Source organism: Physeter macrocephalus, chromosome 9 (assembly GCF_002837175.3).
Source record: "Physeter macrocephalus isolate SW-GA chromosome 9, ASM283717v5, whole genome shotgun sequence".
Lineage (NCBI taxonomy): Eukaryota > Metazoa > Chordata > Mammalia > Artiodactyla > Physeteridae > Physeter > Physeter macrocephalus.
In genome coordinates, this window is record NC_041222.1 from 48,484,945 (window position 1) to 48,511,641 (window position 26,697).

At 34.6% G+C, this 26,697-nt stretch overlaps 1 protein-coding gene across 7 annotated transcripts in view; it reads left to right on the forward strand.

The window, feature by feature from the left end:
- The window catches only part of RIC1 (RIC1 homolog, RAB6A GEF complex partner 1), a 174,437-nt gene that overhangs the window by 55,921 nt on the left and 91,819 nt on the right, over positions 1-26,697 (forward strand). For all 7 annotated transcript variants that reach the window (XR_008618234.1, XR_003681261.2, XR_003681263.2 and 4 more), the window contains exon 3: positions 10,625-10,704. Coding sequence is in view for 3 of the 7 variants with exons in the window: in XM_007108079.4 (XP_007108141.1) it covers positions 10,625-10,704 (80 nt within the window). In the remaining 4 variants the exon portion in view is untranslated. The remainder of the gene's footprint in view (positions 1-10,624; positions 10,705-26,697) is intronic.

The window sequence follows — 26,697 nt, forward strand, 5'->3', positions numbered from 1 at the left end:
TTGTGGTATGCGGGCCTCCCTTTGTTGTGGCCTCTCCCGTTGCGGAGCACAGGCTCCGGACGCGCAGGCTCAGCGGCCATGGCTCACGGGCCCATCCGCTCCGCAGCATGTGGGATCCTCCCAGACCGGGGCGCGAACCCGGTTCCCCTGAATCGGCAGGCGGACGCGCAACCACTGCACCACCAGGGAAGCCCCCAGGGCTCTGCTTTTTAAGCTTACTTAGGGAACTGTGAAATTCCAGGTATTGGCCCAGAACCTCAAGGAGTGGCAAAACACAGCTTAACATTTTCTTAGCCTCTTACGTGAAATATATTGATTATGAATTAGCTACTTCCTTAAAGATTCAGAGTTACTATTATGGTAGTTAACTTTTTTGGTGTCTGCTGTGTGCTAGGCACTATTGTAAGTGCTTTATGTGTATTAAAATTAATTTATTCTTCATAACACTCCTCTAAAGGTAGGTAATTTTATTGCTTCCACCATATAGTAAAGCTAACTATGGTAGACAGGTTAAAGCACCTGCCCCAGATTACATAAATACTATGTACCTAAGATCACATCACTGATAATGGAATTCTAACCCATGAAGGCTGGTTCTAGAATTTGAAAGTCTTAATAATTTTGCCTTGCTGCCTTTCTCTGTTAGCATGGTTGTTTAATCTTACTAGCTATTATGGAATAAAGCTGAATCTAGGAGACACTTTGAAATTTGCTTCTACAAAAAAAATCATTGATAGACTGTGTGAGAAGGATATACAGTTGTATGACCTGTAGAGCAATACAGCATCACTCTCTTTCTGCACATTAAGTCAAAGCCAAAACAGTCATCCCCATTTCATTTTCTTATGGCCTTCCTCCTGATCCCCAAGTATAGTCATTGTATGCTCTGACATGTCAGTTATATTAAAAATTCTATTACTGTATCATCAACAGAACCACAGTCACCTCCTTATCAGCTTGTACCTTAGAAAGAAATCTCACTGACACTGTTTTTTAATGGGGTGTGAGAAAGAAAATTCTTTACCATTTTAAGAATTGGCCCATAGCTTTTGGGAGTGTGTATTCTCTGAGCATCAGAAGTAGAATATCATTATCATTTTTGTAGACATGTTACCAGACCATAAATATCCTTACAGTTTTCCTCAGTTTTAGACGATTGATGTATATCCATGTGCAAGGAACATTAAAATGAATTTGAAGTACTATCTCATTTCTAGGACTCTATCTGGCAAATAGTAGCACCAGTGTATTTAGGCATATGCGTAAGTATTTTTATTGAGGCTTTGCTTATAATAGGAAAAAACCTGGAGTCCCTTGATTCTGTGTTCCCATCCAATCACCAGTATTTTGCTAAGTCCTGTCTCTAGTTTACTGCCATCCTCTTCTCTTTATTCTCATTGTCATTGCCTTAGCACAGGCCTTTAGTATCTTTTGTAGATTGCCTAGAACTCAAAACTTTCAGTTCCTTTTTTTGTCTACTTGAAATGCATCTAAATTATGCACAGCTATTTCTGAATCACAGCTCTTATATTATTTTTTTAATATTTATTTATTTATTTGGCTGTGCCGGGTCTTAGTTGCGGCACATGGGATCTTTGTTGCAGCATGTGGGATCTTTAGTTGCAGCATGCAGGGTCTTTAGTTGAGGCATGCGAACTCTTAGTTGCGGCATGTGGAATCTCACTTAGGAAAACAAGCAAGGATTTGAACCTTTTGGGCGCTTCTACTCAAATCTTTCCAGGTTCCTGGAAAACTTTATTTTTTATTTATCTATTTTTAAAATTAATTAATTAATTAATTTGGCTGCGCCAGGTCTTAGTCGCAGCATGCGGGATCTTTGTTGCCGCGTATGGGATCTTTGTTGTGTCGTGTGGGATCTTTAGTTGTGGCATGCGAACTCTTAGTTGCGGCATGTGGAATCTAGTTCCCTGACCAGGGATCGAACCCGGGCCCCATGCACTGGGAGCATGGAGTCTTAGCCACTGGACCACCAGGGAAGTCCCACTTATATTATTCTTACTTTAAACCTTTTGGTGGCTTCCCATTGCATTCAAAATGTGTTCCAAACTTCTTAGCCTAGTATTCAGGGCATCTTGTGATCTGGCCTCAACGTGCCATTCCAACTCTATTTCTCATTGCTACTCTTAATATTCTCTTTCACACCCAGCTAAATGGAAATGTAGATTGCTTTGCCACAACATGAGTTACTGTGACATGAATTAGAATATAACTTATTTATGAATAAGGGAAAGACATCAGTTTAATTTAGAATTCCTGTTGTTTCGTTGTGATTTTTTTCCCCTTCCCAGCATGTTAATGTATTGAGTCACCAAATAACAGCTGAAAGCAAAGTATTATAAGAGAGTGGAATACAGCAAATTGTAGAGGAGTACAGTGTTCTAAATAGTACCCATTCATCTCCCTTTTCTTTTTTTTTTTTCTTTTTTTCCCATCTTGGTGTGACCAGACACTGTTTTGGAAGTGATTACTCTATTCTCCTGGATCTCTTTGAATTTTGTTCTTGTCTCCATAACTTGGTGTCTTTAAATTATACTATTTATACTTCCTTAAATTATACTAATTATACTTCCTTAAATTATACTATTTTTGTTAGGGTTCTTATTTTTCACACTTAACATCTATTGAACCATTATCTTCAAAATGGTGGCTCAAAACAGCCATTTGTTTATACTTTCATTCTGTGATTTGCTCTGGGTTTGGTCAAATGGTTCTCCTGATCTCACCTCTGGTACTGATGTGGCTACAGTCATTTGACATCTCCACTGATGCTGGATGGCCCCTTAGTTATATACCTGGTAGTTGACTGTAGCTGTCTGCTTTGGTTTTCTTTGTGACCTCTTATTTTCCAGTAGGCTAGATAAGGTCTTTCTTGTGATGGTAGAAGCTTTCAAGAAGCAGAAGTTTCTAAGTTGAACCATCACTTCCATTCCTCTTTTCTAAATAGCATTATTGAAGTACAGTTGATATACAATAAACTGCACATGTTTGAAATGTACAATTAGATAAATTTTGAAACCATAACTACAGTCAAGATAGTGAACAGATCCATCACAGGTTCCCTTGTACCCTTTTGTAATTCCTCTGTTCTGCCATGATTCACCTCCCTCTAAAACCAATTATTGATTTGCTTTCTATTACTACAGATTACTAGAGTTTTAAATAAATGGAATAATATAATATGTGCTATGACATTTTTCTAATTTCTTTTACTCAGCATAATTATTTTGAGATTCATACATGTTGTCATGGATTGGTAGTTCATGCTGAGTATCTTATTGGATATAACAGTTGGTTTATCCATTTATCTGTTGATGGGCATTTGAGTTGTTTATAGTTTGGGGCTATTTTAAATAAAAGTGCTATGAACATTCATGTACAAATCTTTATATGGACGTATATTTCCTTTTCTCTTGGGTAGATAGCCGTGAATGGAACAGCTAGATCGTAAGGTATGTCCCTTATGTTTAACTTTTTAAGGACACGCTAAACTTTTTACAAAGTAGTTGTACCATTTTACATTCCTACCAGCAGGGTACAAGAGTTCTCATTCCTCTTTGCCAACTTAAGGTGTGCCTTTTTAATTTTAGCTATTCTAATGGTTGTGTAGTGGTATCCCATTATAGTTTTAATTTATATTTCTCTAATAACTAATGATGTTGAACATCATTTCATTTGTTTATTTGCCATGTGTGTTTTCTGTGGTAAAGTGTCTTTTCAGATCATTCGCCCATTTTATTTATTGGGTTCTTTGCTTTCTTATTGTTGAGTTTCTAGAGTTCTTAGTGTATTTTGGATTCAAGTCCTTTATTACACATATGCTTTACGAAGAATTTCTCCTAGTATGTTACTTGTCTTTTCATTCTCTTAACACTATTTTTTGATTGCGTGAAGTACTTAATTTTGATGATGTCTGGTTCATTAGTTTATTTTTTAATGGCTCTTATTTTCTTCCTATGCTTTCTTCTAGAAGTCTTATGATTTAGGTTTTATATTTAGGTCTCTGATATATGTTGAGTTAATTTTTATATATGGTGCAGGATATGGATCTAAGTTAATTGTTTGCATATTGATATTCAGTTGTTCCAGCACCGTTTGTTGAAAGGTTATCCTTTCTATACTGCATTTCTTTTGCATCTGTGTCAAAAATCTGTTGTCCACATGTATGTGGGGTTTTGTCTGTGTTCTCTTTTCAGTTCCATGATGTATTTGTCTGTGTTAATACAGTATTACTTTTGATTACTCTAGCTTTGTAATAATTTTTGAAATCACAGTGTGTTACTTTTTCAACTTTGTTCTTCGTTTTCAAAGTTGTTTTCAGTGTTTTAGGACCTTTTGTTTCTGTATGAATTTTAGCATCAGCTTGTCAGTTTCTGTGAAAATACCTGCTGAGATTTTGACTGGCATTGCATTGGATATGTGGATCCATTTGCAGGGAGTTGTCGTCTTAGCAGTATTGAATCTTCTGACCTATAAACAACATGTATCTCTTCCTTTATTTAAATATTTTTAACTTTGTCAGTGTTTTGTTATCAGCGTAAAAGTATTTCACATCTTTTGCCAGGTTTATCCCAAAGTATTTTATATTTTTTGATGTTTTTGAAAACAGTATTTTAATTTTCTGATTGTTTACTGATTGTATATAGAAATGCAGTTGATTTTTCTATTGATCTTGTATCTTGCAACCATGCTAAACTCAGTTATTCTAGTACTGTTTTTGTAGATTCCGCCAGATTTTCTCTATAGACAGTGACGTCAAAAAACAGTTTTACTTTTTTCCTTTCCAATCTGGATCCTTTTTTTTGAATAGGAGGAAAGCATTTAGTCTTTTACTATTAAAAATCATGTTATAGGGGCTTTTCTGGTGGCGCAGTGGTTAAGAATCCACCTGCCAATGCAGGGAGCACGGGTTCGAGCCCTGGCCCGGGAAGATCGCACATGCTGCAGAGCAGCTAAGCCCGTGCGCCACAACTACTGAGCCTGCGCTCTGGAGCCCACAAGCTACAGCGACTGAGCCTGTGTGCCACAACTACTGAAGCCCGCGTGCCTAGAGCCCGTGCTCCTCAGCAAGAGAAGCCACCGCAATGAGAAGCCTGCACACTGCAACGAAGAGTAGCCCCCACTTGCCGCAACTAGAGAAAGCCCGTGCACAGCAACAGAGACCCAGTGCAGCCAAAGATAAATAAATAAATAAATATTAAAAAAAAGAAGAAGAATCATGTTATAGGTATTTTGTAAATCCCCTTTATCAAGTTGTGGAAGTTCACCCTCTCATTAATTTGCTGAAAATTTTTAATTAGGAATGTTATATTGGATTTTGTCTAATGTCTTTCCTGCATTTATTGAGACTATCATACTATTTTTCTTTTTTAGTTTGTTAATATGGTAAATTACATTTATAGATTCTTGAATGTTAAACCAACCCTGCATTCCGAGATAAACCCCATTTACTTATGATGTATTAATACATTGTTAGATTTAATTTGCTAAAACTGTTTATAAATTTTTCATCTGTGTTAATAAGGGATATTGGCTTGTAGTTTCTTTTCCTCATAATGTCTTTGTCTTCTTTTAGTATGAGGGTAATGCTGGCCTCATAAAATGTGATCAAAAGTGTTCCCCCTTTGTTGGTTTTCTAGAAGAGTTTGTGTTGAATTAATATCTCTTTTCTAAGTATTTGGTAGAATTCACCAGTGATAGCATCTGGGCCTAGAGTTTTGTTCTGTTTTGTGGAAAGGATTTTAATTGAAATTTCAATTTTTTTAGTAGATATAAGCCTGTGTAGGGTACCTCTTTCTTTTCAGTAAGTTTTGATAGTTTGTGTCTTTCAAGGAACCCGTCCATTTCATCCAAGCTGGAAATTTACTGTCATAAAGTTATTCACAGTACTCCCTTGTTGTTCTTTTAATATCTGTAGAATATGTACTGATGTCACCTTTCTCATTTATGATAGTGGTTATTCTCTTTCTTTTTTTCCTGGACAGTATGACTAGAAGTATATCGATTTTAATGATCTTTAAAAAAAAAAAACAAAACCAGATTTTAGTTTCATTGATTTTATTTTTGTTTTCTACTTGACTGATTTCCATGCTGATCTGTATTATTTCCTCTATTTTTTATTTTAATTTGTTTACTTTGGGTTTCATTTGCTTATCTGTTTCTCGTTTAAAGTAGAACCCAAGGTCACTGATTTGGCATTTTTCTTTTTTTCTAATATTTGAAGCTATAAAATTTCCCTTAAGTACTGCTGTAATAACACCCCACAAATTTTAGTATCCTGTATTTTTCTAAATTTCTGTCTTGATTTCTTCTTTTATTCATGAATTATTTACAAGCATATTATTTAGTTTCAAAATATTTGAGAGTTCTCCAGAAATCTGTCATCAATGTCTAGTTTAATTCTGTTGGGGTGAAGGAACATATATTACACGTTTTATTTTTATATATGGTAAGACCCCAACATACATTGCTGTTATTCTTGTTTAAAAAGTCAATTTACCACAGCCATACCTGAGGACTACCTTCCTGAGCATTCTAATCAATGCCCTGTGCATTATGAGTTTCCTCAGTCTTGCTGGTGGGACAGGGACTGTTTTCAGGACTTTTGGAGCACCATGCATTGTTCCCTTTACTAATCCTTTTGGTTTCTCTTCTGCCTTGGTAGTGTTCTCACATGCATATGCTTATTGGTGCTCTTTGATTCTTTCTCCATGCAGCTCTCTTGTCTCTGGTACTCTGTCATATAAATTTTGATAGTGCCTTGTTGTTCCTGGATTCTCAACATCATCTTCTCAACTCAGGGAGTCTGCCAGGCTCTGTCTCCATTCCCCTTCTCAGTGCTGTGACCTGGAAACTCTCGAGAGTAAGCTGGAACAATCATAGAACTCAACTCAGTTGTTTTCCATCTGTCAGGGATCACTAGCCTTCATTGCTTGTCAGTGTTTTGAAAAACCATTGTTTTGTATATTTTGTTTGGTTTTTGGTTGTTTGTTTCAGATGGGAGCACAAATTGACTTCAGCTTAATCCATCTTGGTTGGAAGCAGAAGCCTTTTTTTTTTTTTTTTAAGTATTCTGATATAAAACAGTGTGATAGAACTAGTAATAATATAATAATTTTTGATGACTATTTGTATCAGAAGATATTCTTCACCTATCTTTGAGAGAATATGTTATTTATAACCGTTTTTGTTATTTTTCATTTAAATATATTCATAGGTATGAATGTACAAAGTCTGAAAGAGTATACAAAAGTGTTAGATCATTATGTTAGTGGTATGCTTTGGGGTAAGTAATTTTATATACTTGAACATGTATAACAAAAAAAATAAAGCTAAAAACAGAGAACATCATTTATAAACCAGTGTAAAGAATTAAAAAATGCTAGTCTGTTATCAGCCTTATTTGAAACCTGATATGACAGTATATTGGGATAGAAGATACATCTCTAAATCATCAAATCCTTATCTCTTAATTTATTATAGAAATCTCTGTGATGCCATTATTCAAGTCATTGGAGCCAGATGCATAAATCTGTCCTATTCTTTATGGTAAAAATGGTATATGCTGAGGAAGAAATGCACTATGACTTGGAATTCTAAAGTATCTGGTGAATTCATGTACAAAAAAGTATTTGGGTTGGTAGAGGAAAGTATTGGGATGCTGCCTACAGGTTAAGCATTAGTTATATATAGCAGTTGATTTGTCTCGTGGCACGGTTAGATTTAAATTACTCCTGTTTACAGAAATTTACTATTTGTAATATATATGTCATGCATCAATCATAAAATAACTTAAAAATACATTTAATTTGGGGTGGCAAGTGAAAACTTCCCAAATGCCCAAACAAAGCAGAATAGAAACAGGCAGTTAATAATAATAATAATAATAATAATAATAATAACCATATCAACTACCACCACCACCTGTAGAATTCAATCTCTTCTTTTTAAAATGTGGAATTAGGTGAGGTAGTTTGCATGGTTTTTTAAAAGCTCTGTTACTAGATTTGCAGTTGAAATAAATGATGTCAAACTTTAATATTCATACCTCTCTGACTGATAATTTGTTGCATTATTAATATCCTTTTCAATTATTGTTTCTAGTTCTTTTTCTTCTAAGTAGCATTAGTAGAGACAAGTCTGTCTCTTCCATCCTCTAAGTAGTGATTTTCTTTTATCCTCTCAATACCTTTATCCTTATGACCTTATGGCCCTAATTCATGGGTATACAAAAGAAAGGGACATAAAGACTTGTCATATAAGTTGCCTACAGATTGTTGGGCCTCTGTAATTAAAGGCACATAATCCAGTAATATACCTTGGAGAAAGAAAAAAATATTGTTGATAGGGATGATAACAGGAAAGAGAACTTCGAAGTTCTTTATTTTGTCTTTTCATTAACTTAGAAAAGTTAGTTTTGGGGTGTGTGCTTGTATTTGTGTGTGTATACTCAAAGAAGGTATTGGTCTTGTTGCCCACAGATTAAGCAATAGTTATATACTTTTTTGCAGTCTTTTGGGGATAGGAAGAGAAGGGCCATCATAACACTGTATAAAAACAGTTTTGGTATAGATACACAAAGATGCTACTTTTTAAGGATGATCATTTTTTTACTACCAAAACTTTTAAAGTTGTTCAAAGGCAGGACTGTTCATGAAATTATCACTGATGAGTGTCATTGAGATCTGGAAATAAATAGCATTTAGTATACATGCAAAGCCATAGAAACTTGGTAAAGATGATTGATACAGAATACCAAAATAGTAAATCAAGCCATTATTTGTAATTTGATCTAGTATACTGTCTATATAAAATTTCTAAATGCTGGTACAAAGTGATGCTGTGTTTTTTCTGGCATTATAGTCTTCTAAGCACTTGTTAAAATTCTGAGTATATTATTAGCATTTGATATTCTGAAATGTTGAACTTTTGACCTTGAGTGACTGATATTCAGACAGTGGTTGTATGTTATTCATCTAAGTACTAGACCGTATTATTTTACTTTTCTAGCCCCTGAACAGTAGAGTTAACACATTTTAAACAGTCACTAATCTATATAGGGGTCATGATGTCTGAAACTTTCAATATGGTTTTATTTGAATCCATTTTCTTTTTGATCCCGTAGTTTTCACATTAGAAGAATAAAAAATTGAACATGAAGAATTAGAATGATGATCTTTTCTGAAGGATTTTAACCTTTTTTCTTTTGTATCCCAATATGTTGAATTAGGGTTTTGGAATACATTAAAATATTAAAGTTTATAGCTTAGAAACAAAACACCTGGCTTTGCTGAAGAAATTGAGTATTTCCTCTGGCATTCCTTTATGTGAAAAACAGAAAACCAGTACTGGAAAGAAATTTGAAACTTTGAATAATTTTTTCAGTTTCTTTAGTTCTACTTTGGGTAAAAGCCCTCCTGCCTCTAAAATGATAAGAATTCATTGTGAATATAAAGAAGTTTGGGTAAAACATTGCCACTTCACTCTGTTAATGCCTGAAAATGTTTGTTTAGAAAAAGCTAAATATTGTATTTTCTGTATTTATAGAAATGTAAAATGGTTGTTTGAGCTTTACAAGTCAGATATGTGCCATGATCATATGATGGCACTGTTTGTTTTAATATAATTTATATATATTTTTTAATTGAAATATAGTTGATTTACAGTGTGTTAATTTCTGCTGTACAGAAAAGTGATTGTTATATATATATATGTTTTTTAATATTCTTTTCCATTATGGTTTATCACAGGATATTGACTATATTTCCCTGTACTATACAGTAGGACCTTGTTGTTCATCCATTCTATGCATAACATGTTTGCATCTGCTAATCCCAAACTCCCAATCCATCCCCCCCACCCCCCCATCCCCCGGCAACCACAAGTCTGTTTTCTATGTCTGTGAGTCTGTTTCTGTTTTGTAGTTAAGTTCGTTTGTGTCATATTTTAGATTCCATATATAAGTGATATCATATGGTATTTGTCTTTCTCTTTCTGACTTACTTCACTTAATACAGTTTATATTTTTAAAACTTTTTATTAACTTAGAAAAATTAGCTGATGTTCAAATTTTTTAAGTTGGAGGTTTGCTCTGTTTTTTCTTCTGTCTTGGTATATTTTGTAGTAAATTAGAGGCTAATTGATTGATTTTGAAATGTATAAAATATGTTATTCTGAAGTTACACTATATAAACTTTGAGTAGAGTCAAGAATTCATCATACTATTACTATTTGGTGACATAATTGCTTTAAAAACTCAGAAAAATTATTTGCCGTATTATTCCAGAGTTTAAAACGTTCTGTATATTTTGTGAAATAATCATCTATTATTGAATAATAAAGTTATTTTAGAATATTAATGTCTACAGCATGTTATGAACTATTGATTTCAATTACCTATGAAATATTTTGAAATCTAAATCCCTTTCATGAGTTACTTTAAGCAAGATGGATTATATTGAAACAAAGTGATTTTTTATTTGCATAATTAAGCTATAGCTCTTCAAAAGAGGATTCTTGAAGTGTTTTCAAAGTAAGAATATATAAAATTAAGATTACAGTCATAGCCTTACCCTTTAATTCATGGTAAATAAAATTTATCTTTCAGACGGCAAATGGCTACATCTTGTTTTTTCATATAACATCTACAAGAGGGGACAAGTACCTTTATGAACCAGTGTATCCCAAGTAAGTTTGTTGTCTTTCATTTTTTAAATATTTGATTTGCATACTTTGTATTCACAAAACATTACAGTTTGGGGTTGTCTGAAGTGCTAAGCCAGCATTTCCAAAACACTTGTTTTAAAGATTACCAGGTCTTTGAACTGCTGTCACTTGAATAAAGAATTCTATAATTAAATAAGTCTGAAAATCTTGGATGGATGTACTATCTCCCTTCTTGGACATTCAGAATTACTATTAAAATACTCCAGATCTAGCATCCTTTAGTCTTTATTGGGGATGTATGAGCTAAGATCATGAGGGGAAGAGGTGAAGTGTCAGTAAGCTATATGTACTTTTTCCTGTACATTTTAGTATATGCATAGAAAAAATATGTACCCCAAACAGTGGGTTACCTCTTGATTAGAATTTGAGGAAACTTGGACTTTTGATCTTTAATCTTTGTTGTTCTGTATGTTTTTTTTCCTTTTTTGTTATTTGCCTTACTTTTGAAATAAGAGAACATTTTATTGAAAGACCTTTTGAAATAAAAGAACATGTAATTTTCAAGTATTTCACCTTTTTAAAAAATGATCAAGCCATTAAAACTGGATGAAAATGTAAATGAATTATTTATCACATTTCTAGATGATAGAAGACAGAGGTTATTAGTTATATAAGTAATTAAAGGGAAATAGATTACATTATATGAAAGTTTAAATTTCTGAAAATTAACAGAAAAAAAAAAGACCAACATTAAAAGGGTAGATAACAAACTGGGGGAAAATTTTGCAGTAAATAAGACCAAGGATTACTATTTTTTATATGAAGGGGTCATATAAATTGCTAAGAAACAAAGATTTCAAAAGATAAATAGGTAAAAGCAATCTCATAAGAGGAAATATCATCCATTTTAATTCTCAATTTAGACATACTCTGAAAGATTTCAGAAGATAAATAGGTAAAAGCAATCTCATGACAGGAACTATCTCCATTTTAATTCTCAATTTAGACACTCTCCTGTAAATAAAAAGCAATAAACAGAATCACCTGTACTTAACTTGATTATTTTTTATACTATTATAGGTGGGCAGGGGAGGGAAATAACATCTCTTGAAACAGTGAAAAATACAATTTTCTTCCATTTGCCAACATGAATTACATATATTTAGAGTGTTTTGGAATAGTATTTTGAGACTCACTTTTTGTTTTCCAGAGGTTTTAAAAAGTTTCTTACCTTTTAATTCTAAGACTCCAGGGGACGCTGCTTAACTAAGTAGTAGTCCCAACAGTGCATGAGCTATGCTGTGTTTGACTGTATATGTTAAGCTAAAGAACTAAGTAAAGAGCATTATTGTTTTGTTTTTAAACTTGGATGTTCTTCCACTGTGTTGAAGAGTTTGAGTTTCAATATGTGGGCTCAATAAAATGTGTATTGCCTTAGAGCAGCATAAATAGAAATTAAAGGGGGATATAGGCTTTGGTGTCAGACCTGGAATTGAATGTCAGTTCTGCTGCTTTTCAGCTGTATGTCTCCTATCAAGTTAATACCTCTAAAAACCTCAGTTTCCTAATCTGTAGAATGAGATAACAGTAGTAATTATTTTATAAGGTTAAATGAGACCATGCATATTAAATGTTTAGATAAGTGCCTAGCTTGTGCAAAAATTAATAATGGACAGCTGCTATTATTATTAATATATTTTTCCCTCATCAAATTTTTACTTTATTTCTAATGTTTTAAGTGATTATATATATAAAGTGTTTTTACATATTACATAAATTGTATATATTATATATATTTTTTGCTTTTAACTTGATAATATACTTTTTTCAGAGTTTAACTTCTAGTAACTGCTACATAAAATCAAACAAAATCTCTTATATGGAAACAGTTTCGCAGAGCAGATTAGAATCAGCCTATTATGCATTTGTTTGCTAGAGTACTTTCTAGTTCAGTTTTTTAGTCTAGTAAGTTTCTTAGTTTTTCTGTAGAACTTGTTTATAAAATGGGAATAAAAATATTTTCTTCTTCAGTTGCTTGGAGGGTTATGTGAGTTTAGGTTTTTAAAACCTGATTTGAGGAGAGTTTTTAAAAAAGTTTAGTTTTATTGGGTGTAAGATAAGCTCAAGGATGTATTATACAATATGGAATATAGCCAATATTTGTAATAACTGTAAATGGAAAGTAACTTTTAAAAATTGTATAAAAATTTCTAAAAATTAAAAAAATTTAGTTTTGAGAGTGTATCATCATCATTTGTGCCGTTGTAAACACTTATGCAATTCAAGACACTGTTCTAAGCACTTTTTCAAACTAACTTAATCCCTGTAGCAACCTGATGAGGTAGTTATGTACAGTAACTATAGAAACCGCAGCACAGGGACGGCTAAGTAACTCACCTGTAGTCATACACTAGTAAGTGACACAGTCAGGATCTAAACATAAGTGTTGTAGCTTCAAAATCTGTGTATTTAAATTAACCACCAATACTACACTGCTTCAACCCTGTGTGTCCATCTAGCCATCTACTACTTTGGGTTTTATTTGGGGAGTTAGGGAACCAAAAATGGGATAAGTGTTCTGGAGTGGTTTATAGTAGTCCTGAAGAATAGAGACAGCATAATTGAGGTCAGTGGTTAGTCATCATCTTCTCAGTTTTAGAAACGCTATTGTCTCTTGCTTCTCTTCGCTAAATCTTATAAGTTCCTCCCATGAGTTTTTCTATAGTATCTCAACTTGTTTGTATTATATGACAGCATCTTAACCTCAGACGGCCTCTTTTCCCATAGTGCTTCATCTTAGAACAGGTCAGATGCCCCCATAATCTTTCAGAGTTTCCACATAGTGTTGTTTCCAGCATCCTTCCTGTTGATGATGGGAGTCAGGCTTCAGCAATGGTTACAGTCTTATATTAAATGACTCTTTATGCCTCAAAGGTCATTTAAGTCATTTATTCTTTGATTAATGAATTTTCCATTTCTTTCATCCTTTGCATCTTTATAAATTCCATTCTATATTAAAATATTCCTTCCTATTGGTTACACAGGCCAGTGGATGGACTTATCCCTTGAAGGTCTTCTTGATGGCTTTTTCTTTCATGTCTTGTAACTTACAGTGAAATTAATGAAGGAAACTCTGCCAGGGTTAAATCAGAAATAATTTGTGTTAAGCTTTAGAATATGTTCATGTGTTTATGTTTAAATATGAGTTTGGTAGATCTTGAAACTGCAAATCATATTTAATTTCATAATGAAAATAATTTCAGCAAACATTTCATCATTGTGTATACTAATTTGAGAGCAGAGATTTTTTTCTCCTTATTCTTTCTATCTTTCCACCTTATTGAGACCAGCCTTATTGAGGTTAGTGTTCTTTTAAAAAGAAAAGTTACTGTACTAAAATTCAGTATATTTAATTATCAACCATTAAAGATGAAGATACTATCTTCTTCACTGAAAAAAATCACTCCAAAACAACTATCAAAATTCAGACGTCCCAGTCCCTCCCCAAGGCCAATATTTTTACCATCTGTTATGAATTAGTGCTAGGTGGGAAGCAAGAAGAGAATAATTAGTTGAGGTTAGCAATTTCTAACTTCAACACAACTTGCCTTTTCAAAAATCCTGCTTCTTGGGAACTCTACTCAATATGTTGTAATAACCTATAAGAGAAAAAAATGTGAAAAAGAACATATATATGATATTATATATATACACATATATATTACATATACAACTGAATCACTTTGCTGTACACCTGAAACTAGCATAACATTGTAAGTCAATTATACTTCAATAAAATAAAGCTTCTTGTAGGAGAAACCTGCAAGGAAGGGGATATAAACATTTACTCAGTTACATCAAAGAGAATAAAAGGTTTGAAGTACTTACAGATGTGAAAGATTCCCCTCAACATTTGCTTTTTTCTTTTTGCTAGTAAGTTTTTAGTGTTAGTTTTCTGGAGAATAAACTTTAACTGCTTTTTCCCCCTTAAGCTTCTGTAGATTTAGCAAGTTATTTCTAACAATATATCTTGGTCTGAGTTCAGTTTTTGAACTTGACAAGGTATGTTAGTTATCCTGACATTTTTGATTCCCTTTGATCTTCTCAAAACGTTGCATGTGTAGTTTGATTTCAATATATATGTATTCTGTAACAGTACATGTGTAACCTTTAGCTGTTCAACTTTGCGTCTTTTATGTATCCATTAGCTTACATTATAATTTCATGAGCATTTACTAATAAGATTAATTAGCAATGTTATTCTATAAATTCCAGACAGTGAAAACCACTCCCCTGTTGGCCACACTTCTAAGACTGGCACCTGAATTCAAAGAAACACAGAATTGTTAAAAGATCTGCCTGATTCAAAGAGCCCTATGCATTGTTCTTATCAGACTCAAAGCTGTCTGATTTTGTGATAATGTAAATAAAAAGCTTTTTTTTTTTTTTTTTTTTTTTTTTAAGAAAAATGATATAAAAAGCCTGGTGATAAAGAGTAGTACTACCTCTTTCAGAAAACTCTTCTGAAAAATTGTTGTCATCCATCCGTTCATTTAAGTATTAAATTTTGTCAGGCTCCAGGACTGTTTTAGATACTGGGATGCAGCAGAGGAAAAAGGAAAAAGAAGAAAAACAACAACAACAAGAAGCTCTACTCATACAGCCTGCATTCTTCTAATGGATGGTGATAAATAAGTAAAATACATTACAAATTAGGTGATACCTTCTATGGAGAAAAATAAAGCCGGGAAAGGGAATGGGAAGTGGGGAAACAACTTGAAATAGAGTGGTCAGGGTCTTTACTGAGAAGAAGATGTTTTAAAAGTTCTCAATGAGATGAGGAAACAAAACATACACCCATGGCCGGAGCATTCTGGATTGGTGAGATTTAGAAGGTAAGAAAGTTAATAAGAAATTACTGTGAATAAATCCTAGGTCTTATCTAATAACTTAACGTGAAAAAGTCAGAAGGGAGAAATTTTTATTAAGTATAAAAAGAAAAATTACATTCTGCTTTTTAAATAACCTAATCCTGGGAAAGCCTACAGTTTATTCTCTTTTTTTGTAAATGGCACCGTCATTTGAGCTTATTTATTCTTACCACTTAATAACTCCAATAGCCAGTCTATATCAAGTCCAGTATATTCTACCTTGTATCCCTCATGTCTTTCCCTTCTTCCTAATTCTCAGCAACACTACTTTAGTTTGGGTTTTGTCATTTTTCTCCTGGATTATTGTAATATCATATTAATTCATCTTTTGTGGTTTTCCCCTAAGTGAATTTTTCTAACATAAAATTAACTTGCCATTTTTCTTCGGTTTTTCAGTGGCTTTTCTTAGCCTTCAGGATTAATCATGTTGCTTACTTTTTTTGAGTTTTATTTTACAAATCTGAAGAATGGAGTTAATATCCACTTCATGAAGATGTCATTAGGTTTAAATCAACACCTTAAATTACTCTATAGTACCTAAAATAATGCTTTACTGTTCCCTAGGATTTTGTTCTGCATTCTCTTGTATTCTACGTGCTCTTACTGGCTTTAATTATCCAGTGTATGTGGATGAGGTTCAGACGTTTTTGTAATATAGTACCACTTTCTTAAGCTTCTGGCCCACCTTTCTGGAACAAATCTATTTAGATGTCTCTAGGCAGCCTCAAACTCATCATGTCTAAACCTAACTCATTTCCTCTCTACCAAGCCAAACATGTTATTGCTTTTCTAAAATTTATTGCCATTACCATGATCTTTTATACAGTGTGTGATGTTGAAAACCTTGGAATCTTTATTTCTTCATTTCTCTTCTTTGTTTGGTAATCAAGTTGTATTGATTGATTACAACTCTCTAGTGCCTCTAAAATTTGCTAGTATGTATTTTACTCTCACTTGTCATATTAGGGGTGTTCATGGCCTCTCCTTGCCTATTGAAAAGCTTGTTTACTAACTCATTTCTTGTCCTCTAGTCTCTTTCTCTTCCATACTGAAATCCATTCTTTGCACTGATAACCAGATTTATTCTTCAAAACAGAGACTTGATGATGTGATTCTTGTCTCAGAAACTTTTTTCTAAAGTCTGGATTAACTTTGTTCTAAATAATTAACACCTGGATCTAAAGATACAAAAATGCTAGCATTATACATCAGTACTTCCTGGAATATTATTTCAGAAAGATCATATCAGTAAATTTTTTTATTTCTAATTTTTTTATTGTGGTAAAATATACATAATGTAACATTTATCATCGTAACTGTTTTAAAGTATAGTTATATAGTTGGCCCTTTAACAACACAGGTTTGAACTGTGCAGGTCCACTTATACATGGATTTTTTTCAGTAAATATGTACTGCAGGATTCTTGGTTGGTTGAATACAAGGATGCAGAGCCACATATATGGAGGGCCAACTGTAAAGTTATACACAGATTTTCGAGTGCATGGGGGTCTGCATCCCTAACCCCCAGGTTGTTCAAGGTTTAACTGTACTTCATATAAGTGAAACCATACGATACTTATCTTTTGTGACTGACTTATTTCACTTAGCATAATGTCCTCAAGTTTCATTCATTTTGTAGCATATGTTAGACTTTCCTTCCTTTTAAAGGTTGAATAATATTCCACTGTATGTATATACCACATTCTATTGTGAATAATGCTGCAGTGAACATGGGTATTCAAATGTCTCTTTGAGACCCTGATTTCAGTTCCTTTGGGTATATACCCCAAAGTAGAATTTCTGTATCTTATGGTAATTCTATTTTTAATTTTTTGAGGAACTGCCATACTATTATCCTCAAGGGCTGTGCCATTTTCTGTACTTAGTGCACAAGGACTCTAATTTCTCTACATTTTTGCCAACACTTATTGTTATATATTTATTTTTATAGTAACTTGTAGGTGTGAGGTGGTATCTCACTTTAGTTTTTGATTTGCACTTCCCTAATGATTAGTGATGTTAGGTACTCTTCTAATGTGCTTATTGGCCGATTGTGTATCATTGGAGAAATGTCTGTTTTGAGTCCTCTGCCCCTTTTTGAATCAGGTTGTTTTGGTTTTTTGCTGTTGAGTTTTAGGAGTTCTCTATATATTTAGGGTATTAATTCCTTATCTCATAAACTTCTGTTGCTGTCCAGTCCCCACAAAATAAAGTCCAAGAGATCTGGCTTGGCATTTAGAACCTACTTTTCCCCTATCTCTAGCACACTGAACCCACACTTCCTGTGTATTTTAATTCTGTTCATTTGCTATTTGCTTTACTTGGTATGCCTTCACCACTGTCTTTTTTATGTAAGAAAGCTATCTCACTTGGTTTTCAAGCTCAGGTCAAGTATTTATAAAGCTTTTGACCTCAACTCTCCTATCTTCCTTTGTACCCAAGAAATAGCTGATCCCTCATGTATAATCCTATGGCACTTTAAAAAAATTTACACTGGTAGTCCATGAATTTATTCTTATAAAAACAAACAAGTACTATGTTGAGGTATGTTCCTGCTGTGCCTGCTTTCTGGAGAGTTTTTATTATAAATGGATGTTGAATTTTATCAAAAGCTTTTTCTGCATCTATTGACATGATCTGTGGTTTTTATTCTTCAGTTTGTTAATGTGATGTATCACATTGATTGATTTGTGGATATTGAAAAATCCTTGCATCTGTGGAATAAATCCCACTTGATCATGTTGTATGATCCTTCTAATGTATTGTTGGTTTGCTAGTGTTTTGTTGAGGATTTTTGCATCTGTGTTCATCAGTGATATTGGCCTGTAATTTTCCTTTTGTGTGATATCTTTGTCTGGTTTTGGTATCAGGGTGATGGTGGCCTCATAGAGTGAGTTTGGAAGTGTTCCTTCCTCTGCAATTTTTTGGAATAGTTTCAGAAGGATAGGTGTTAACTCTTCTCTAAATGTTTGGTAGAATTCACCTGTGAAGCCATCTGGTCCTGGAATTTCATTTTTTGGGAGTTTTTAAATTACTGATTCAGTTTCAGTACTGGTGATTGGTCTGTTCATATTTTCTATTTATTCTTGGTTCAGTCTTGGGTGATTACACCTTTCTAAGAATTTGGCCATTTTTTCTAGGTTGTCCATTTTATTGCCATATAGTTGTTTATAGTAGTCTCTTATTATCCTTTGTATTTCTGTGGTGTTGGTTGTAACTTCTCCTTTTTCATTCCTGATTTTATTGATTTGGGACCTATATTACAAACCAACAGCTAATATCATCCTCACCAGTGAAAAAGCTGAAAGCATTTCCTCTAAGACCAGGAACAAGACAAGGGTGCCCACAATTGCCACTTTTATTCAACATAGTATTGGAAGTCCTAGCCATGTCAGTCAGAGAAGAAAAAGAAATAAAAGGAATCCAAATTGGAAAAGAAGTAAAGCTGTCACTGTTGGCAGGTGATGTGATACTATATGTAGAAAATCCTAAAGATGCCATCAGAAGACTACCAGAGCTCATCAGTGAGTTTGGTAAGGTTGCAGGACAGAAAAGTAATATACAGAAATCTGTTGCATTTCTATATGCTAACAATGAACTATCAGAGAAATTAAGGAAACAATCTGATTTACCATCACATAAAAATGAATAATATACCTAGGAATAAACCTACCCAAGGAGGCAAAAGACCTGTACTCAGAAAACTGTAAGATACTGATGAAAGAAATCGAAGATGACTCACATGGAAAGATATACCATGTTCTTGGATTGGAATAATCAATATTGTTAAAATGACCATACTACCTAAGGCAATCTACAGATTCAGTTCAATCCCTATCAGAATACCAATGGCATTTTCCACAAAAGTAGAACAAATAATTTTAAAATTTGTATGGAAATGCAGAAGACTCCGAATAGCTAAAACAATCTAGAGAAAGAAGAACAAAGCTGGAAGAATCACATTCCCTGTCTTCAGACTATACTACAAAGCTACAGTAATCAAAACAGTATGGTACTGGCACAAAAACAGACACATAGATCAATGGAACAGGATAGAGAGCCCAGAAATCCACACACTTATACTCAATTAATCTGACAAAGGAGGCAAGAAAATACAATGGAGAAAAGACATTCTCTTCAGTAAGTGGTGCTGGGTAAGCTGGACAGCTACATGTTGAATGAAATCAGAACATTCTCCAACACCATATGCAAAAATAAGCTCAAAATGGATCAAAGACCTAAATGTAAGACTGTATACTGTAAAACTCCTAGAGGAAAACGTAGGCAGAACACTCTGACGTAAATCACAGCAATATTTTTTTGGATCCGCCAAATGTAAAATAGATAGCTAGTGGGAAGCAGCCACATAGCACAGGGAGATCAGCTCAGTGCTTTGTGACCACCTAGACGGGTGGGATAGGGAGGGTGGGAGGGAGATGCAAGAGGAAGGAGATATGGGGATATTATGTATATCTGATTCACTTTGTTATAAAGCAGAAACTAACACACCATTGTAAAGCAATTATACTTCAATAAAGATGTTAAAAAAAAATAAAAGCTTTCTGCACAGCAAGGGAAACCATTGACAAAACAAAAAGACAACCTACTGAATGGGAGAAAATATTTGCAAACAACATGACCGATAAGGGATTAATATTCAACATACATTAACAGCTCATATAACTGAACATCAAAAAAACAAACAACCCAGTTAAAAAATGGGCAGAAGATCCGAATAGACATTTTTCCGAAGAGGAAATGCAGATGGTCAACAGGCACATGTAAAGAGGCTCAACATTGCTAATTATCAGGGAAATGCAAATCAGAACCACAATGAGATATCACCTCATGCCTGTCAGAATGGCCATCATAAAAAAGAATATGAATAACAAGTCTCGTCAAGGATATGGAGAAAAGGGAAGTCTCGTGCACTGTTGGTGTGACTGTAAATCAGTGCAGTCACTGTGGAAAACCATATTTTTAGTCAAAAGACCAAAAATATGGTTTTCCACAGTGACAATAGAACTACCATATGACTTAGCAATTCTCCTGGGTATATGTCAAAAAAAAACTAAAAACACTAATTTGAAAAGATACATGCACCCAGTGTTCCTAGCAGCATTATTTGCAACTGTCAAGATATGGAAGCAACCTAAGTGTCTGTCAACAGATGAATGGATAGAGAAGAAGTGGTGTATATATATATATATATATATATATACAATGGAATACTAGTCAACCATAAAAAGAAATGAAATTTTGCCATTTGCAGCACCATGGATGGACTTGGAGGGCATTATGCTAAGTGAAATAAGCCAGATAGAGAAAGACAAATACTGTATATCACTTCTATGTGGAATCTGAAAAATATAACAAACGAGTGAATATAACAAAAGAGAGGTAGACTCACAGATACAGAGAACAAGCTAGTGGTTACCATTGAGGGGAGTGGCAATACAGGGGTGAGAGAGTAGTAGATACAAACTATTGTGTGTAAGATAGGCTGCAAGGATGTATTGTACAATACAGGGGATGTATCCAATATTTTGTAACAACTGTAAATAGAGTGTAGCCTTTAAAAATTGTATTAAAAAGCACACAAATAATGAGAGACATATAAAAAAAAGTGAAATTGTGAACCTTGTCTGCTTTTTCAGATTCCAGTCTCATTTCACTCTCCAGTTAGCTTTATATCTTTTGAGTAAATAAATACCTAAGAGTTGGGTTGCTGGGGCATATCACATGTCTAGTGATTTTAGGTTGAATCATGGGCACTGTATTAGATATCAAGTGTCTGATTTTCATTCTTTTGCTTTAAAGAATGTTGAGGTTTGTTTTGGATGGCAGTTAAGTTGGAGAGCTTCTTGATCCTTTTGAAGCTTGTTTATGTATTTTTAGGGTAGATTCAACCTTTACTGTAGACTAGCTTAGCTCTCCTGAGCTCTCTGCTAATGTCCTGGGTCTTTAATGAGGTCTCTTTTATGTGGTCAGAACTGGAATGTCTCTCAGCCCTATATGAACAGTACAGCTTAAAACTGGTAGTTATTCTTTGGCTGACCTTGTGGGGTTTCACCATATATATGCAATAGCTTAGTATTCAGCAAGACTTCAGGGGAATCCCTATAGGTTTCTAGAGCTCTTTCTCTGTATCTCTCACCTCTCTTGTACTCCGTTCCACAAATAGCTACTTCTGCTTCCCTGAACTTTGATCTTTTCTCCTCAGCTTAACAAGACTGCCATATTATGCTTGTGTCTTCCCACTGTACATGGTAGTCTAGAAAGTGACTTCTATCAGAAAACCTTGTTTGTCTCCCTTCACTCAGGATTATAGTCCTGTGCTGCCTGTTATGCAGTGTCTGAATATGGTTGTTTTATATATTTTGCCCAGTTTTTTGTTTGTTTGTTTCTGGAGGACTAATTTGGCACCAGTTTTCTGTTAGTATAATAATAATGTGACTGATGACCACCTATGTGTCCATCAGTCAGCTTGAACAATTTTCCGTCTTTTTTCACTGAGTATGTTTTAGCACATTCAAAATATCATCATTTTATTTCATGCCCAAATACTTTCATTACTGATACTCTGGTAAACAATTAGGTTGACTGAAAATGATGAAACAGGAGGTACGGAGTTTGATGAAAGAGACCATCCTGAGCCTTTCCAGAACTATGGTTGGAGAACCAAAGCCTTTTGGTCCAGAATTCACCTAGGATTGCCAGAACTTCCTGGATCAAGACTAATACATTCCAGAATCATTTTAAAATGTGATATCCTGAGTTGTAAGAGAGTAGATCTTGAAAGTTCTTATCACAAGGGGAAAAAAATGGTAACTGTGAGGTGTTGGATGTTAACTAATCTTATTGTGGTAATCATTTTACAGGGTATACATATTGCAAATCATTTTGTTGTGCACCTTAAACTCATACAGTGTTCTATGTCAATTACTCCTCAAGAAACTGGAAAAAAAATGGTGAAAATCTGCAATGAGATTTTTTTTCATCATCATCAAACACTTACTGTATGCTTTACTATCATTTGTAAGGCACTAGCTATTCTGTTGCTGAAAAGGTATAAGATGCTAAAGAAGAGAGACATATTTAAGATTAATGGCAATATGCAATGGCAAATGCCAAGTGAATGCACATCCCTAAAGGTGGTAATAGCATTTCAGGGGAGAGTGCTTGAGTTGTCAGGGAAAGGTTTGTAGATAAGGAGATTTGAGCTATACTTGGAAGGAAAGATAGGCCTTAGGGTAAGTTATGTTGCTAGGAAAAACACTGTATAGTTAGCTATACTTCTGAAATTCCTATCCCATGTCCCTGTGTTGTGCGCTGCCTGCCCCACCCCCAGCACCACCAAATCCATCAGATTATCTGCTATGTTATTGTTTTCTTTAGCTGGCACTTAAAGTATTTGAGATTTCCTGCATACTAGACTTTGTTGAAATCTATGCCTGTTGAATTTAATTGCATAGTGACAGTTTTCTGTATCATCTTGTTTAGCCCTCCAAAGCATACTCGACATATATATTAAAGGCAATTTTTTCTCTTTTAAGACTTCTTTGTAATTTTTATGATACATTTTTGAGTACTGTAGTTTGCTTTTTATTTTTATCAATTTAGTGGGAAACTACTCCCTCCTCAAGGCTATGGGAAGTTTGACTAGTAGTTGACCTACCCCTCATTTCATTTTTCATTGCCCTTTGGGGGCCGTTCATTGACATGAATGCATTGCATTCATTAGAATGGAAAGCTAGGAAACTTTGCTCTTTTTTTTTTTGTGGTATGCGGGCCTCCCTCTGTTGTGGCCTCTCCCGTTGCGGAGCACAGGCTCCGGACGCGCAGGCTCAGCGGCCATGGCTCACGAGCCCAACTGCTCCGCGGCATGTGGGATCCTCCCAGACCGGGGCGCGAACCCGGTTCCCCTGCATCTGCAGGCGGACGCGCAACCACTGCGCCACCAGGGAAGCCCGAAACTTTGCTTTTTTTAAAAAATAAATTTATTTTTATTTTTGGCTGTGTTGGGTCTTCATTGCTGTGCGTGGCTTTCTCTAGTTACGGCGAGCGGGGGCTACTCTTTGTTGCAGTGCGCAGGCTTCTCATTGTGGTGTTTTCTCTTGTTGCGGAGCATGGGCTCTAGGCATGCGACCTTCAGTAGTTGTGGCATGTGGGCTCAGTAGTCGTGGCTCTCGGGCTCTAGAGCGCAGGCTCAGTAGTTGTGGTGCACAGGCTTAGTTGCTCTGCGGCATATGGGATCTTCCCGGACCAGGGCTTGAACCCGTGCCCCCTGTGTTGGCAGGTGGATTCTTAACCACTGGCACCACTAGGGAAGCCTGGAAACTGCTTTTTTTTTTTTTTTTTTTTTTTTTTTCCAGTACGCGGGCCTCTCACCGTTGTGGCCTCTCCCCTTGCGGAGCACAGGCTCTAGATGCGCAGCCCCAGCAGCCATGGCTCACGGGCCCAGCTGCTCCGTGGCACGTGGGATCTTCCCGGACCGGGGCATGATCCCGCGTCCCCTGCATCAGCAGGCAGACTCCCAACCACTGCGCCACCAGGGAAGCCTGAAACTGCTTTTAATTCATTAAAGATATATCAGTAAAACAAAACTCTTAAACTGGCTTAATTTCATTTTCCCTACTTTCTTATGATATTGGACTTAATATTACTACCTCTGATAAATATATAGCAGTTTAGAGATGTGGAGAAGAGAATGGCATTTGAAATTTGAGCCACATGGGTTTCAGTCTGGGTTCTACTTTTTATAGGCAATAACTTTGGAAAAGCTGCTTGTTCAGTTACTTTATATGTTTTTGTGCATCTATAAAATGAGAACAGTGAGTTAGTACGTTCTTAGTAAGTTGCACTTGTTGTCTAGGTTGCCTTTTGAATTATTAAACATAATCTGCTTCCACTGGATATTTAAGACAATTTGTATGTGTTCTGGAAAGAAGGAAATTCAAGTTCACTAAATATATGGATTCTCTTATAATCCATTTATTTCTCTAAGGTCAGTAGTAATGTCCCCTCTTACATTTCTGATTTTAGTGAGTTGAGTCCTCCTTTCTTTTTTCCTTAGGTTTTTTCATTTTGTTGATGTTTTCAAAGAGCTACCTTTGCTTTGCTTGATTTTCTCTATTGTTTTCCCATTCTCTATTTTTGTTCATATCTGCTCCAGTCTTCATTATATCCTTCCTTCTGCTAGTTTTGAGTTGTTTGCTCTTTTTCTAGATCCTTTTAAAGTGTAAAGTTAGGTTATGGATTTGAGATTTTTCTTCTTTTTTGGTGCAAGCATTTTAGCTGTAAATTTTCCTCTGATCATTGCATTCACTGCCTCCTGTGGTGTTGTGTTTTCATTTTCATTAGTCTCAAAGTATTTTCTAATTTTACTTTTGGTCTTTTCTTTGACCTATTGGCTGTCTCAGAGGTGGTGTTTAATTTCCACATATTTGTGAATTTTCTAGTTTTCCTTCTGTTATTGCTATCTAGTTTCGTTTCATTGTGGTCAGAGAAGATAATTTCAATCTTTTTAAAATTATTGAGGCATTTTGGTGGCCTAACATGTTCTATCCTAGAGAATGTTTCATGTACATTTGCGAAAGAATGTGTATTCTGTTGTTACTGGGTAGAGTTTGGTATACATCTTAGGTCTGGGTGGTTTATAATGTTCAGATTCTCTGTTTCCTTACTAATCTTCTGTCTAGTTGTTCTGTGCATTATCGAAAGTGGGGTATTGTCCAGTCATTACTTTAGAACTAGTGTCTATTCGTTACTTTAGAACTATTTCTCCCTTCAGTTGCTTCAGTATTTGCTTCATGTGTTTTGGGGCTCTGTTGTTACATGTGTTATCTGTTTATAATTGTTATATCTTCTTGCTGGATTGACACTTTCATAAATATATAATGTCCTTTATCTCTTGTAACAATTTTTGATTTAAAGTATTTTGTCAAATATTACTGTAACCACTAAGCTCTTAGTTATACAATTTGCATGGAGTATCTTTTTTCATCCTTTCACTTTCAACTTATTTGTTTGTTTTGATCTAAACTGAGTTTCTTATAGAAAACTTAGAAATGGAATCATGTTTTTTTAATCTATTCTGACAATGTATCTTTTAATTGAAGTGTTTAATCCATTTACATTTATAATAATTGCTTATAAGGAACTTCTGCCATTTTGCTATTTGTTCTGTGTGTGTCGTATCTTTTTTGTTCCTCAGTTCCTTCATTACTGTCTCCTTTTGTGTTTAATTTTGATTCCTTTTTCATTTCCTTTTCTCTGTATATTTCAGGTTTCTTTATTGGTTATTTTGGGTAGCATCTTACACTTACAACAACCTAGATTGAATTAATAACAACTTGGTTTCAGTAATGAAACTATATTCCTCTACATCTTTATCCTTCCCTTTTTATGTTCTTATTGTCACACATTACATCATTATACATTGTGTGCCCATAATGTAGATTTAGAATTATCTTTTCATTCATTAGTCTTTTAAATCATATAGTTAAAAAGGTGGATTTCCAAATCAAAAATACAGTATTGCTGGCTTTATATTCACCTATGTAGTTACTTTTACTGGTGTTCTTTATTTTTTTCATATGGGTCTGGATTACTGTTTAGTGTTCTCTCATTTCAGCCTGAAGGACTCCCTTTAGTGTTTCTTGTAGTTCAGATCTGCTTGTGACAAAATCCCTCAACTTTTGTTTATCTGAAAATCTCTTAATTTCTCCTTTATTTTTGAACGATAGTTTTTCTAGTTAAAGAATTCTTAGTTAACTTTTTTATGTCTTCCAGCATTTGCATTGTCATCCCACTGCCCTTGTCCTCCATGGTTTCTGATGAGAAATTGGCTGCTAATGTTATTGAGGATCCCTTGTATATGAGTCACTTCTCTTGTTGCTTTCAAGGTTCTCTTTGTCTTTCAGTAGTTTGAATACGATGTATCTTGGTATGGATCTTTTTGAATTTATCCTTCTTAGGAGTTTGCTAAGCTTCTTGGATGGTTAGATTCATGTTTCTATTAGATGTGGGACATTTTCAACCATTATTTCTTCAAATATTCTTCCTGCCTCCTTGCCTTTGG